This window comes from Schistocerca gregaria, chromosome 7 (assembly GCF_023897955.1).
Source record: "Schistocerca gregaria isolate iqSchGreg1 chromosome 7, iqSchGreg1.2, whole genome shotgun sequence".
Classification (NCBI taxonomy): Eukaryota; Metazoa; Arthropoda; class Insecta; order Orthoptera; family Acrididae; genus Schistocerca; species Schistocerca gregaria.
This window is the reverse complement of record NC_064926.1, coordinates 348,559,032-348,572,690: the sequence shown is the minus strand read 5'-3', so window position 1 is coordinate 348,572,690 and position 13,659 is coordinate 348,559,032. Positions and strand designations below refer to the sequence as shown.

The 13,659-nt window shown below is 37.0% G+C and overlaps 1 protein-coding gene across 1 annotated transcript in view; it reads right to left on the bottom strand.

The window, feature by feature from the left end:
- Positions 1 to 13,659, bottom strand: part of LOC126282514 (probable E3 ubiquitin-protein ligase HERC1) — a 715,173-nt gene that overhangs the window by 101,802 nt on the left and 599,712 nt on the right. The window contains 2 exon segments of the mRNA XM_049982172.1: positions 186 to 367; positions 452 to 643. Coding sequence (XP_049838129.1) covers positions 186 to 367; positions 452 to 643 — 374 coding nt within the window.

Below are 13,659 nucleotides of genomic sequence, written 5' to 3'. Positions count from 1 at the left end.
AAGACAGATGAAGATTCAAGTGAAGAAAATTTCTATTAATTGAAGTAACACACAAATATGACACCCATATAACATCTACAAATTCATCAAAACTGTTTACACCAATGTGCTGCATTACTGGAAATGTTACATATACTTGGTTTATTTTAAATGTGCTTCAAGCAATGATAATGAAATATTATCACCTGTACTACTTCTTCATTTTGAAGTGCCTCAATTTGCCTTGGGCGCCTTTGCCTGTCACTATTTCCATGACCAAGTTTTCCATAGTCACCATCACCCCATGAGAATACTTCACCACTCTCAGCTAGTGCAAGGCTGTGTCCATCAGATCCACAAGATGTTGCTAGTGCCACAATCACAAATCCTGAAATGTTTCAGTTACATGACAATAGCTTACAGCCAAACATGGACACATGAAAATCCTATAACTTTAAAATTGTAGTCATACCCTGAAGTGACGATATGATGCTGAGGGAATGTAAATTATCAGAATTCCCTTGACCCAGACGACCATAGCTACCTTCACCACACGCAAGTACAGTACCATTTGCTTGAATGACAAAAGTACAGTTCTGTCCGCAAATTATTTGCTGGGCTGAGGAGAATGACTCAACTGCTACAGGTTGAAGTGTACTGCGACCTGAAAGACAAATTATTACACTCAAGAGAGAGACAGATAAAATGAAAGGCAGAAATAAAACATAACTTCACTATTTATGAGAATACAGGATGTGTTAGAATTTTTATTTGATATGATGGATGGGAGCCAAAACTTCACTATTTATGAGAATACAGGATGTGTTAGAATTTTTATTTGATATGATGGATGGGAGCTTGCTCTAAACACAGAAAAAATTAAGTTAATGCTGATAAATAGGAAAAACAATCATGTAATGTTCAGATACGGAATTAGTGGTATGCTGACTGACACAGTCACATCAGTTAAATATCTATGTGTAATGTTGCAAAATGATATGAAATGGGATGTGTGTATAAGGTTGGTAGTAGGCAGAGAGTATTGTCAACTTCATTATAACAGGAAATTTCTAGGAAAGAGAAGCTCATCTATAAAGGAGACCACATACAGAACATTAGAGTGACCCATTCTTAAGTATTAATGGAGTGTTTGGTATCTCCATAAGGTCAGATTAAAGGAAGACATTGAAGCAATTCAGAGGCATGCTGCTAGATTTGTTGTTACCAACATGTTCAGTCAACACACACATATTATGGAGATGCAGACATATTATGGAGACGCTTCAAACAACATTATTAGAAAATTTAGAGAACCAGCATTTGCAGCTGACTGCATTAAAATTCTACTGTTATTCCATTGATTATTTGATACTCTGCCTTTTAGAAACAAAAATGCCTTAGGAAAATATTGGAAATCATGGGGATTTGACAGACTGAGCTACAGTTTTACCAACTGCTTCTGGAAATGATTCATGTATGTAACATTTTACTGGAAACATTCAGAAGTATACTGTGAGAAGTGATGCATACAACAGACACATTCGATTGCAGTGCTCTGCTAATGACTCCAACAGTTTGGACTTTACTCATTGTTTCATTCAGGGATTGTCATATCACTCAAAAAATGACATAGTCTTCATGCTGAGGAGCAATCTCAACAATGTACCTGATTGACATCATCCTGAATTGTGCAGTTGACTTTGTGGTCCAGATTGCACCTGGCATAACCAATAATCACCACATGCTCTTTTCCTTGAAAGCCTAAATATTATGTTCTGACTGAGCCCTGCTGTTGGATTAAAAATATTGGTTGCCTGATGTTCACTACACAGGCAGTTCAGTGCCAGTTCAGACATTCCCTTCCCATAGTTTCACCCTAGAAGAAGAACAATTTTGGTCCTCCTTCAACTCTCTGAATACTACTACCTTTAACTTGCTACTTTTTCATGAACATTTTGGGTTGTCTACATACTACCACTGAGTTTCCAGAGCAATGAAGCTGTTGGACACGTCTAGACTTAAGGTAACACACTTGTTGCATCTTGAACCTCTTGCCTGAATTCATTGGTTTCATCAGGGTCTAACACTCTAAGCAGTTCTTAACTGCTGCCAACTGCAGCTCTTAGCTGTGCCAAATATTACTGTATTACTGCCAGATCAGATTTGTGTTTTAAGATTAGATGCTCCTTACACATAGCCATTGAACAATAACTACAACTTCTACAGAGTCAGCAAGGCTAGCCACATATTCATCCAAGCTGGTGCTTCACAGCAAGCAACAAAACACAGGCAGTCTTCACACTATCAAAAGTTTCAAACTATTCAACAGCAGTTTCCACATTTGCCCACTACAATAATATTATTAGTCCAGATATATTATTTAATGACAGATGTTCAATGGAAAATCATAATTATACAAGTTTTCCTATTGTCTTAAATTACAAACAACTCACTTATGACACTTATTTTATGGAAGAAAAACGTTTACGTGATATACAAATGTTTGTGTATTATGTGAATGTTAAGTCACTGAAATTTTTTCAACATAAGATTAATTTTCATGTATCTTCTTTAGCTGGCATTATAGCAAAGGTTGAGATTTGGTTAACTCAGAAGACAAAATATTTATAGCTATAAGAAAGAGAACAATTATAATGAGAATATAGCCATCTGCTTATCAGTGGGCTTTATGTGAACAAACAAATAGAAGTGACTGTCAAGTAGTTAAAATCTTACGTGTTCCAGTTGTTCTCTCTGATGAATGTAGATAAAAAGACAAGACAGAATGGACACAATAAAAATCTGGATAGCTATTTGGCAAGGTGAAATGTGTGCTAATAGTAGAAACCAAGATACAGACCACCTACAAGCACTACAGCTCAGCCAAACCTGAATGGTAACCTACCTAAATATGGACTCTCTGGGTGGAACAAGCAAATTACTGTAAGCATGGTCTACAAATCGAACTCTTGATGGCTGCAGCTTATAAAAGGTTAGCCATTGTATCCGGTGATAATCAAGTTATTATTGATCCATTAAAGCTATGAGCTTAGTGAAATTTCACAATAGGTCATATGATGAAAACTGTCATAGTTACAGCAAATAAACTAAATAAATCATTACACTAATCAATAAAATTTTTATTACTGTTAAATCTGTAGAGCTACTGAGAGATAAACTACACCAATTGAAAGCTATTGTTGGCAGTTACAGCTGACCAAGATCTCTCCGTGATTCTTCAAACAACACAATATGAATTAACTGTAACAAATTTGCAAATTTCGCCACAATGCTGTAATTCAAACACATACACGTAATAAGGCTGTGGCATGATGTAAGCGTACACATTATCTATGTATACAGATGTAGACATTTCATGGAAAAATTGGCATTTAACAAAATATCTATTGATAGAACTGACTATAATTCAAAATTGGTGTGAAATATGTAAAATTGGTTTGTGCTAATGAAAGAACATAAAAAGTCAATAAAAAATGACATTCCAAATTAATCAGTGGCATAATATTTAGATAATTTGCCTTGATTGATGTACTGTTAACAAATTTACCATTTCAATGATTAAACAGAGCATGTATAAGTAGAAGAAGAAAAATGCCTGCACATTCTTCATGCCAAGTGTTATGCATGTAATTGTTTTGGGATAAAGAATTTTTTTTCCATCTTCCGCATTCATCTATGGGGAAGATGTGTTCACAATGACAACAGGATGTCATAAGACCTGGGGCATTTCATCAGCAGCTAAAGAGAGGAGTTTTTCAGAGTACCTGCTAAGTCATCCATCAATGTGCGAGTTAAAAAGCATTGCGCTCTCATTTAAGTATATGGCTGAAAGAGTCAGCCTACAGGAATTGTGAAACGATCACTGTCGTCCAGGACTGCGTGCCAAGAAGGGTGCAAATTCACCATGAGACGGGGAAACTCACAGGCCTCTATTGTCTACTGAGGTCTAAGCACTGTAGTGTGCAAGTGAGGCAGACGAAAACCCACATCATAGGGAAATCAGACAGACACCGCTTGTGGCCAAGGAGATGTAGTAGTGTTAAATATGGCAGACCTTAGATTGGCCATATGGAAACTATTTAATACTGTAGTAAGTCAATCAATGAAGCCACAGTAATTTTAATTTGCCTTCCTCCATAAATTTTCATGGTGATCCCAATAAAACTTGAATATTGATCATATCTATAATATTTTTTACTGTTAAAGTGAAATTAATAAGTTTTGTAACAAAGACCTGACTGCTAAAATCTGAATGCTTTGGTCAATCTTAGCGATTGACATTTCATATAGAAGAGCCTCATTAAGATGACAAACGTTGTAAATATCAACTCTGTAACTTTATTTGTTTAAAAGCTATACTAAATTTAAACTATCAGTATTTTCGGTTTCGCATCAGATCATCATATCCTCCACACAAACACACTGAACAATGACAGCATGATACCTTATTGAATAATTAGGTAATAGAATACTTGTTTTAAAGTTTAGTGCATAATTCTTACTTACGTATTTACTAATTTATCTGAAACTACATTGGTGCAAAGCTACTGGCCATGACATTCAAAGTTAAGAAGGAAATTGTATTGGTTTTGTGCAAAGGAATTTAATGTTTATTATGTAATGGATATTATTGTTTCTTTATTTAGAACATGAATGTGGTCAAGCTTTGATTATTTAAATATGTTAAAATGTAGAATAAGCTGTAACCGATCAGATGGATGGCTTGAGGAAATGGAACTGCCCTAGTCAGTTGAGCGAGGATATTCGTTGCACGGGCAACACGGCCAGGGACAGGCAGAGGGAGTGGTTGGGGCAGACATGAAAGCGGACAGTTTGGCTGCAGAAACCAAAGGGTACACTTTGGATTGAGATGCAAAAGCGGGCAGTCGGTCTTTAAGCAGCTAGGAAGTAAAACTACTTAGAAAATTTGTGTGGTATCTTGGGACTTAGTCTCTGAGCAGTGAGCACTTGTGCGTCTAGTGTGAACTCTAACTTTTCGTGTAAATATCAAGGTGGAGTATTCGACTTGTTTCGTGACGAGACTGTGAATGCTCAGACTGAGTCAAATGGATATGCGCTCGAGTGTAATAGTAATTCTAAATATGATCACTTTTGCTATTAGTTTTCTTGGTAAATAAACATTATTCTAACCAAAATGGAACTGTGTGACCTATATCATTTATGGGTCATTAATTTAGTCCCCGATATTATTATTATGGATATTATATGTTATATTAACTATGCATTTTGCAAACTTGCCATCAGCCAAACAATTTAACTAAAGGTTCACAAGAGTCTAATTTAGGGCATGTAATGCAACACGTCTGGTTTAACTCCTGGACGAGTTTGAGCCAAGACATTTTGATGAAGAAGTAACCGCATGTGAGCCCAAACATCTATGCGATGTTAACTTACAATTTGGGTCTCATCCGGGATAGGAACTTGAAAAGCGTTAGTTGCGCAATATGAACTCTGGAAAGTTTGGAATTGGATTTGAATTCTGCAAAGTGTGTCCAAAAGTATTATTTGAACTTTGATAGGCAGGACCTCTCACAATAGTTAAATGTGAGATTGGTTCAGGAGTGAATATTAGGTTCCTTTAATAGCTGTGAAGTCACAATTGTAATTCTCACAGTTAACGACATTCTACTATTCTTCTTGAAGTCTGAGGGAATTTTGCCTGTCTCATACATCTTGCACACCAGATGGTAGAGTTTTGTTAGGCCTGACTCTCCCAAGGCTGTCAGTAGTTCTAATGGAATGTTATCTACTCCCGGGGCCTTGTATCGACTCAGGTCTTTCAGTGCTCAGTCAAACTCGTCACGCAGTAATTCCAATCCCAAAGAAAGCAGTTGTTGACAGATGTGGAAATTACCGAACTATCAGTTTAATAAGTCACGGCTGCAAAATACTAACGTGAATTCTTTACAGACGAATGGAAAAACTTGTAGAATCTGACCTCCGGGAAGATCAGTTTGGATTCCGTAGAAATGTTGGAACACGCGAGGCAATATTGACCCTACGACTTATATTAGAAGAAAGATTAAGGACTAGCATTTGTAGACTTAGAGAAAGCTTTTGACAATGTTGACTGGAATACTCTCATTCAAATTCTGAAGGTGGCAGGGGTAAAATAGAGGGAGCGAAAGGCTATTTACAATTTGTACAGAAACCAGATCGTAGTTATAAGAGTGGAGGGGCATGAAAGGGAAGCAGTGGTTGAGAAGGGAGTGATACAGGGTTGTAGCCTCTCCCCGATGCTATTCAATCTGTATATTGAGCAAGCAGTGAAGGAAACAAAAGAAAAGTTCGGAGTAGGTATTAAACTCCATGGAGAAGAAATAAAAACTTTGAGGATCGCCGATGACATTGTAATTCTGTCAGAGACAGCAAAGAACTTGCAAAGGCATTTGAACGGAATGGACAGTGACTTGAAAGGAGGATATAAGATGAATACCAACAAAAGCAAAATGAGGATAATGGAATGTAGTCAAATTAAATCGGGTGATGCTGAGGGAATTAGATTAGGAAATGAGACACTTAAAGTAGTAAATGTGTTTTGATATTTGGGGAGCAAAATAACTGATGATGGTCGAAGTAGAGAGGATATAAAATGTAGACTGGCAATGGCAAGGAAAGCGTTTCTGAAGAAGAGAAATTTGTTAACATCGAGTATACATTTAAGTGTCAGGAAGTCGTTTCTGAAAGTATTTGCATGGAGTTTAGCCATGTATGGAAGTGATACATGGACGATAAATAGTTTAGACAAGAAGAGAATAGAAGCTTTCGAAATGTGGTGCTACAGAAGAATGCTCAAGATTAGATGGGTAGAATACATAACTAATGAGGAGCTATTGAATAGAATTGGGGAGAAAAGGAGTTTGTGGCGCAACTTGACTAGAAGGAGGGATCAGTTGGTAGGACATGTTCTGAGGCATCAAGGGATCACCAATTTGTTACTGGAGGGCAGCGTGGAGGGTAAAAATCGTAGAGGGAGACCAAGAGATGAATACTCTGAGCAGTTTCAGATGGATGTAGGCTGCAGTAGGTACTGGGAGATGATGAAGCTTGCACAGGATAGAGTAGCATGGAGAGCTGCATCAAACCAGTCTCAGGACTGAAGACCACAACAACGATAACATTCTGTGACCAACGTCCAAGCCTGTGGCAGTTTAGGCAATTTGCATGGGGGCTCTGAGCTACGAATTTTGCAACAGTTGTGTACACCGAGTTTTTGCAGTGGTTAGAAATGATAAAAAAGTAAAATGGAAGGAGAGGCGACATCAAAAGCACATGGTTCCACCAGCAATGGCATCTTCAGCAGAAATTCATCATGCAGTGACAGTTGCAGTACCACAGCAGAGGCTACGAGATCTTCAGCGTCAGCTTCAACTGCAACATCGGCAGCAATACCAAAGCAGGAGGATCCAGCACGACAAAGCCAAGTCCTTGCGCTGATTGTGAGAATATGTATGATTATGTAGTTCAATCGCCAATAATAAATGTTGCTAAAATTAAGCAGTCGGTCAGTTTGTGTGGTTCTGAAAATATTAGCGAGCCACTTAGCCCAAAGTTGGAGCGGGAGAGCATAATAGGCAGTGGATTTAGTAGGGCAAAGAGTCTGAAATCAGGCAAGGGAGATGAATTTGGGAGAGACATGATGTCGCAATTAATGCAAACAATAAGACAATTGGGATCCAAACTTGATTCTTTTAGAGCTGATGTGGGTGGCTACAATTAAAAATTGACTCTGTTAAAACCAATATGGTTGATGTAAATTTAAAAATTGATTCGGTTCAATCCGAAATGGCTTCAGTTTGATAGATGAGGTAGGTAAAATGGCTAGTGGAATCGAGGAATTGCTAGATGGAAAATTTAAAACCATTTGGGATGAAATGGGAAAAATTTCTGATGAAGTTGCGATACCTGACTCTAAGGTAGATCAAGTGGAGAAAAGTTTCAGTGACAAGGTGGAGAAGTTGCAGGCACATGTGGAAGGCAACGAGAAATGGTATGAGTAGGCAAGATGCTCTAATGGCCGAGACGACAGAGGCTATTAGCAACTTAGAGAAGGGGAGTAAGAAGTAGATAAAATAAAGGAACAAGTAGAATTTTACATTAAAATTAAAACTAGTGCAGTTAAAAAGCAAATAAATGAAACAGAAAGCGAACTGAATTCTTTAGCTGCACATCAAATCTCTACTGTGATCAGTGCTCCGTGGATGAACTTGGGATCGGTCAAATGTTTTGCACAAGGACGGGAAATTTCACCCAGTACATTTTCTAGCAGCATGCAGGGATGGTTTTATAAGGGGAATGACCAACGAGGTGAAGATAAAACTCATGAAAAGACATTTGGAGGGTGAGCCGCAGGTGAGCCACAATCATGGGGAAATATACACAGTGATATGTTCACTACCTATGAAATATTTGAAAGCAGTTTCCTGAACGAGTTTTAGAGTGAAGCGAAGCAAACACAACACCATAATGAGTTTCTGAACAGGCCAAAATTTAAATATGGGAATGGGTCGATGCAAGAATTTTGTAAACGTGAACTTGCGAGATTAAGGCATGTGAAATGTCCATTGGGAGTGCTTACTGATGTTACGACGTTGAAAAGAAGGTTACTGGAAAGTTTGCAGTGGGTTCTAGTGCACAGTCCTAGCAACTCAATAGATGAATTTTTGGACATTGTAGAAAAATTAAAAAGGGTGTTGAAATTTAAACTGCGAAGTAAGCAAAAAATTGTGGAAATCATAGCTATAGTCCGAGTAACTACTATGAAAGACATCTGGGAAGTTATCAACAGAACACAAACAACAGTTATAAGATAAGGGGAACAGTATCAAGAACACATCCAATGATAAATTTCAAGGGGGTAATGGGAACGGATACTTTTGTGACAGGGACCAACATCAAGAACTTAGATCTGAGGGACCGGCACTTGGTGAAATGAACCAGTGTAACGGGGGATTTGGAAACTAAGTGTCACTGCATCTCAGGTCCGGAGATGGCAAAATAAACCGGTGATAAATAGATTGCAAGCAAACGGAAATGTGATAGGTAATAATAAATTGGCAAAAAGGTGTGAGTATTTTGAAATGAAATTAGTAAGAGATGAGAATCAAGTAGATACATTTTCAAATCAGATCGTACATAAAAGGCGTAACCTTGAGATAATAAAAGATAAAAATAAAGGTGATGACAATGATTTAGGGCTAAATGATTTGTTTTATGAATGTGAGACAAAAGAGTGTGTGAATGTTAATACAATGAAAGATTCTATGTACCAAAAGGAGGCTGAGGGGGAGCTCAATTTGGTGGAGTTAGATGGTATAGAAAATTCTAATGAGGTACTAACCAGAGGTAACGATTGTAGTATGAAAGTGATGATGTTTCAGGTGATATTGAGATGATGAAAGTTGTTAAGGAGGTTAATAAGGGCGGCACAGCATTAGTCTCATCAGCTGTTGATGAATTTGTGTGTGTATCAGTAGATATTGGTGAATTATTTTTGAAGGAAGGTAGTAATGACGTTTTATGTGCTGAGTTTACGAAAGTTGAAGCTGCTGGTATTGATACATCAAAGGAAGGAATCTGTGCTTATCTTTCCACAAATGGAGGTGAACCCAAAAGTCTGGATGGATCTGTGGATCTTGAATGTTTGTTTGAGAATGAATGTGGGTCTGAATTTGATATGCGATCAGAAATTAATGTGGCGCAGGAGCATGTAGGAGAGGAAAAGGTATTATGCCCGGGTTTAAACAAAAAATCAGCAGAATTTAATGGTACTGTTGATTCTGAAACTGCACAATGCTGTAGCTATAATTTATGTGATGTAACGGCAGAGGATGGTGAAACTATGAACAGTTCTTATATTCATGATTTGTGGACGGCGGTAAATAAGGTTTTATGTAATGAGTTGTATGATGTATTAGCAGCTGTTGAAAGTACTGTTTGTGAAGGTGTTTGTAATGACGTGGAAGTAAATAGTAATGATTTATTTCATGATGATTATGTTGTAGCTACTAATTTCAATAATTTTAAAGGAGAATACAGTGAGTTTGAGTCTAATAGAGAAGTGCTATTTGGACAGAATGGCATCTTAAGAAGGAATGTGATTTTACTGTAACTGATTGGCGACGGTACGGTAGAACTTCATGATCGTTATTGCCTCATTTGTGGACTCAAGAGAAGTTTGAGGTAGTGAGAGGTCTAGAAGGGAGAAAAAAAAATGAAAGTGGGGCAAAAGAAGCATTTAATGAATTATTTTGGGATGAATACAAAACTGAGGGGTGGAATGAAGAAGGTATGTGTACTCTTGAGATGGAAGAGAAGGGATGAGACATAGAAAATGATTTAATGAGGAAACAGTGTTTAGAACAGAAAGAAATTATTTATGTTCAACCTATCATTGAAATTAAAGAAAATGATGAGAATATAGATGCATTGCTCGACTCTGGAAGTAATGTGCTGGCAGTGTTGTAAGGTTTTGTACATAGGATGAAAAATATGAAATTAGTATTACTACCTGTAAACAGTGTAAAAATTAAAACAGCAGCTGGCAGTTTAAATAAGCCGATAAGGTAAGAAGTGCTCTTGGAATTCAAGTGTGAGGAGAATCATTTTCGTATAGGATGCTTTGCAGTGAATGGACTTGTAAAAGATGTGGTGTTGGGAACAGATTTCTTATGTAAATATAAAACTTCGTTTCACTGCATGTGAAGGTGCTTGGATCTTGGATTTTGAAATTGAGAGTAAAAAAAGAAAGTAAAATTTAAGAATCTTTTGACAGGGGACAACCAGATTGCTCACACCATAATTACGCATGGTTGGGATGAAGAGAACAATGTGTGTGACAGTTTGCAGGGGTAATTTGCAATGTTTTATTTCATGATTTATTGTAGCTTGTATGTTGTTTGTCGCATAAGTGTTTTCTTTGGCAATTATAAAGAGATAGTTTACACGCACATTTTGGTGCAAAGTGGTCTGAGAACTCAATTATTTGGTGAATGGTATCAAGTCAAAAATCAGTGCACAGTATACATACAATTAGTTTCTTGGGGGTATATAAGGGTTTTATTTATGTGTATGTATGTGTTAGACATAAGTTTTTGCATGCTTTTAATGTTAGTTGTAATTTCCAAGTTACAAGTTATGGTCACACCAATTTGGGTACATGGAGTTCGGAGAAATTTGAAAAATGAAAATTAACAATTCTTACCTAGGAAGTCAGATGTATGCTTATCTGAGAATATTTTGGGGGAATAATTTATTGTTAAATGAAGTAATGATTTATGTATGCAGATTCACTGTACAGAATTAAACAATGGGGAGATTTGTTCATATTTGTTGTTAGTTTTGAGTCTAAGGGAGTTATTTAAATTAAAAGAAAATATTAATTTGCCTATCAAGTTGATTGGGAATATGTCACAAGATGCATGTCTCTGGTGGGACTTGAATAACATGTCTGAATCATTAAAGAATTTACGAGCACCTTGTAAACACTGTAAATCAATTGTTTACTGTGTAGTTTAGACCTGTTTATATCGATTCCACTGGGGAAGCTATCATTGCAGATCCTGGGTGGTTTTGGAAAGTGTTTGTTTTCTAATATGTAAATACAAATCAAATTTCAACAGATTTGTTCCCACAAAACAATGGCAATGGAATGCAGGGCCATAAAGAATTTCGGCAGGGTACTTGGCTCTGAATATGTGGACTGCTGCTGGAGACTTCATTGTGGAAAAAGGTTCTGTGAAAGTAAGTGCAGAAGTGCTGATATTTCTGCTGCATTTCTATAGACTGTAGATTTTGATAAATGTATAGTTTTATTTGGAATTACATGTGGCACTCCAACATGTTATGAAATGGAGGTGTGTGAGTTAACGAGCATTATGCTCTCATTTAAGTATATGGCTACAAGAGTTAGCCTACAGGAATTGGGTAATGAACTCCGTCATTCAGGACCGTGTGCCACAAAGGGTGCAGATTCACCATGAGAAGGGGAAACTCACAGGCGTCTATTGTCCATTGAGGCCTAAGCACTGTAGTGTGCAAGTGAGGCAGACGAGTACCTATGTCATAGGAAACCCAGTAGAAACCATTTGTGGCCAAGTAGACACAGCAGTGTTAAATATGGCGGACCTAAGATCGGCCATATGGAAACTATTTAATTCTGTAGTAAGTCAAGCAATGAAGCCACAGTAATTTTAATCTGCCTTCCTCCATAAATTTTCATGGTGATCTCAATAAAACTTGAATATTGATCATATCTATAATAGTTTAGGAGTACCTGTCAAAATGAAATTAATAAATTTTGTAACAAAGCCCTGAATGCTAAAACCTGAATGCTTTGGTTAATCTTAACGATTGAAATTTCATATAGAAGTGCCTCATTAAAATGACAAACCTTGTAAATATCAATCTGTAACTTTATTTGTTTAAAAGATATAGTAAATTTAAACTATCAGTATTTTCAGTTAAGCATCATATCATCATTTCCCCCACACAAAACACACTGAATGATGCCTGCATGACACCTTATTGAATCATTAGGTAATAGAACATTTCTTATAAGGTTTAGTGCATAATACTTACCGTTGTTCTTTATTTGTTTATCAGAAATCACAATGGTGCAAAGCTACTGGCCATGACATTCAAAGTTAAGAAGGAAATTGTATTGATTTTGTGTAAAGGAATTTAAAGTTTATTATGTAATGGATATTATTGTTACTTTATGTAGAACATGAAAGTGGTCAAGCTTTGATTATTTAAATATGTTAAAATTTAGAATAAGCTGTAACCAATCAGGTGGATGGCTTGAGGAAAGGGAACTGCCCTAGACAGTTGAGTGAGGATATTGTTGGGCGGGCAACAATGCCGGGGACAGGCAGAGGGAGAGGCTGGGGCAGAAATGAAAGTGGACGGTTTGGCTGCAGCCACCAAAGGGTAGAGTTCAGACTGAGACGCAAAAGTGGACAGTCAGTCTTTAAGCAGCTATGAAGTAAAACTACTTAGAGAATTTGTGTGGTATCGTGGGACTTAGTCTCTGAGCAGTAAGCACTTGTGCGTCTAGTGTGAACTCTAACTTTTCGTGTAAATATCAAGGTGGAGTATTGGACTTGTTTCGTGACGAGACTGTGAATGCTCAAACTGAGTCAAATGGATATGCGCTCGAGTGTAATAGTAATTCTAAATATGATCACTTTTGCTATTAGTTTTCTTGGTAAATAAACATTATTCTAACCAAATCAGAACTGTGTGACCTACATCATTTATGGGTCATTAATTTAGTCCCTGATATTATTATTACGGATATTATATGCTATATTAACTATGTACTTTGCAAACATGCCATCAGGTAGACAATTTAACCCAAGGGTCACAAAAGTCTAAATTTAGGGCGTATAATGTGACACATGCGGTTCAACCCCTAGGCAAGTTTGAGTCAAAGACATTTCGATGAAGAGGAACCAGATGTGAACCTGAACATCTATGGGATTTTAGCTCGCAGATGGAAGAATTTTAGTACTTTATGTGGTGAATATATGGTCACAATACAATCTTTATGACTTTGCTTTTCTGCAGCCTTGTGAATTTACTAACCTTAGTTCATTACCTCCCCTTATTTCAAATTTATTTTCCATTAGTTTGGAC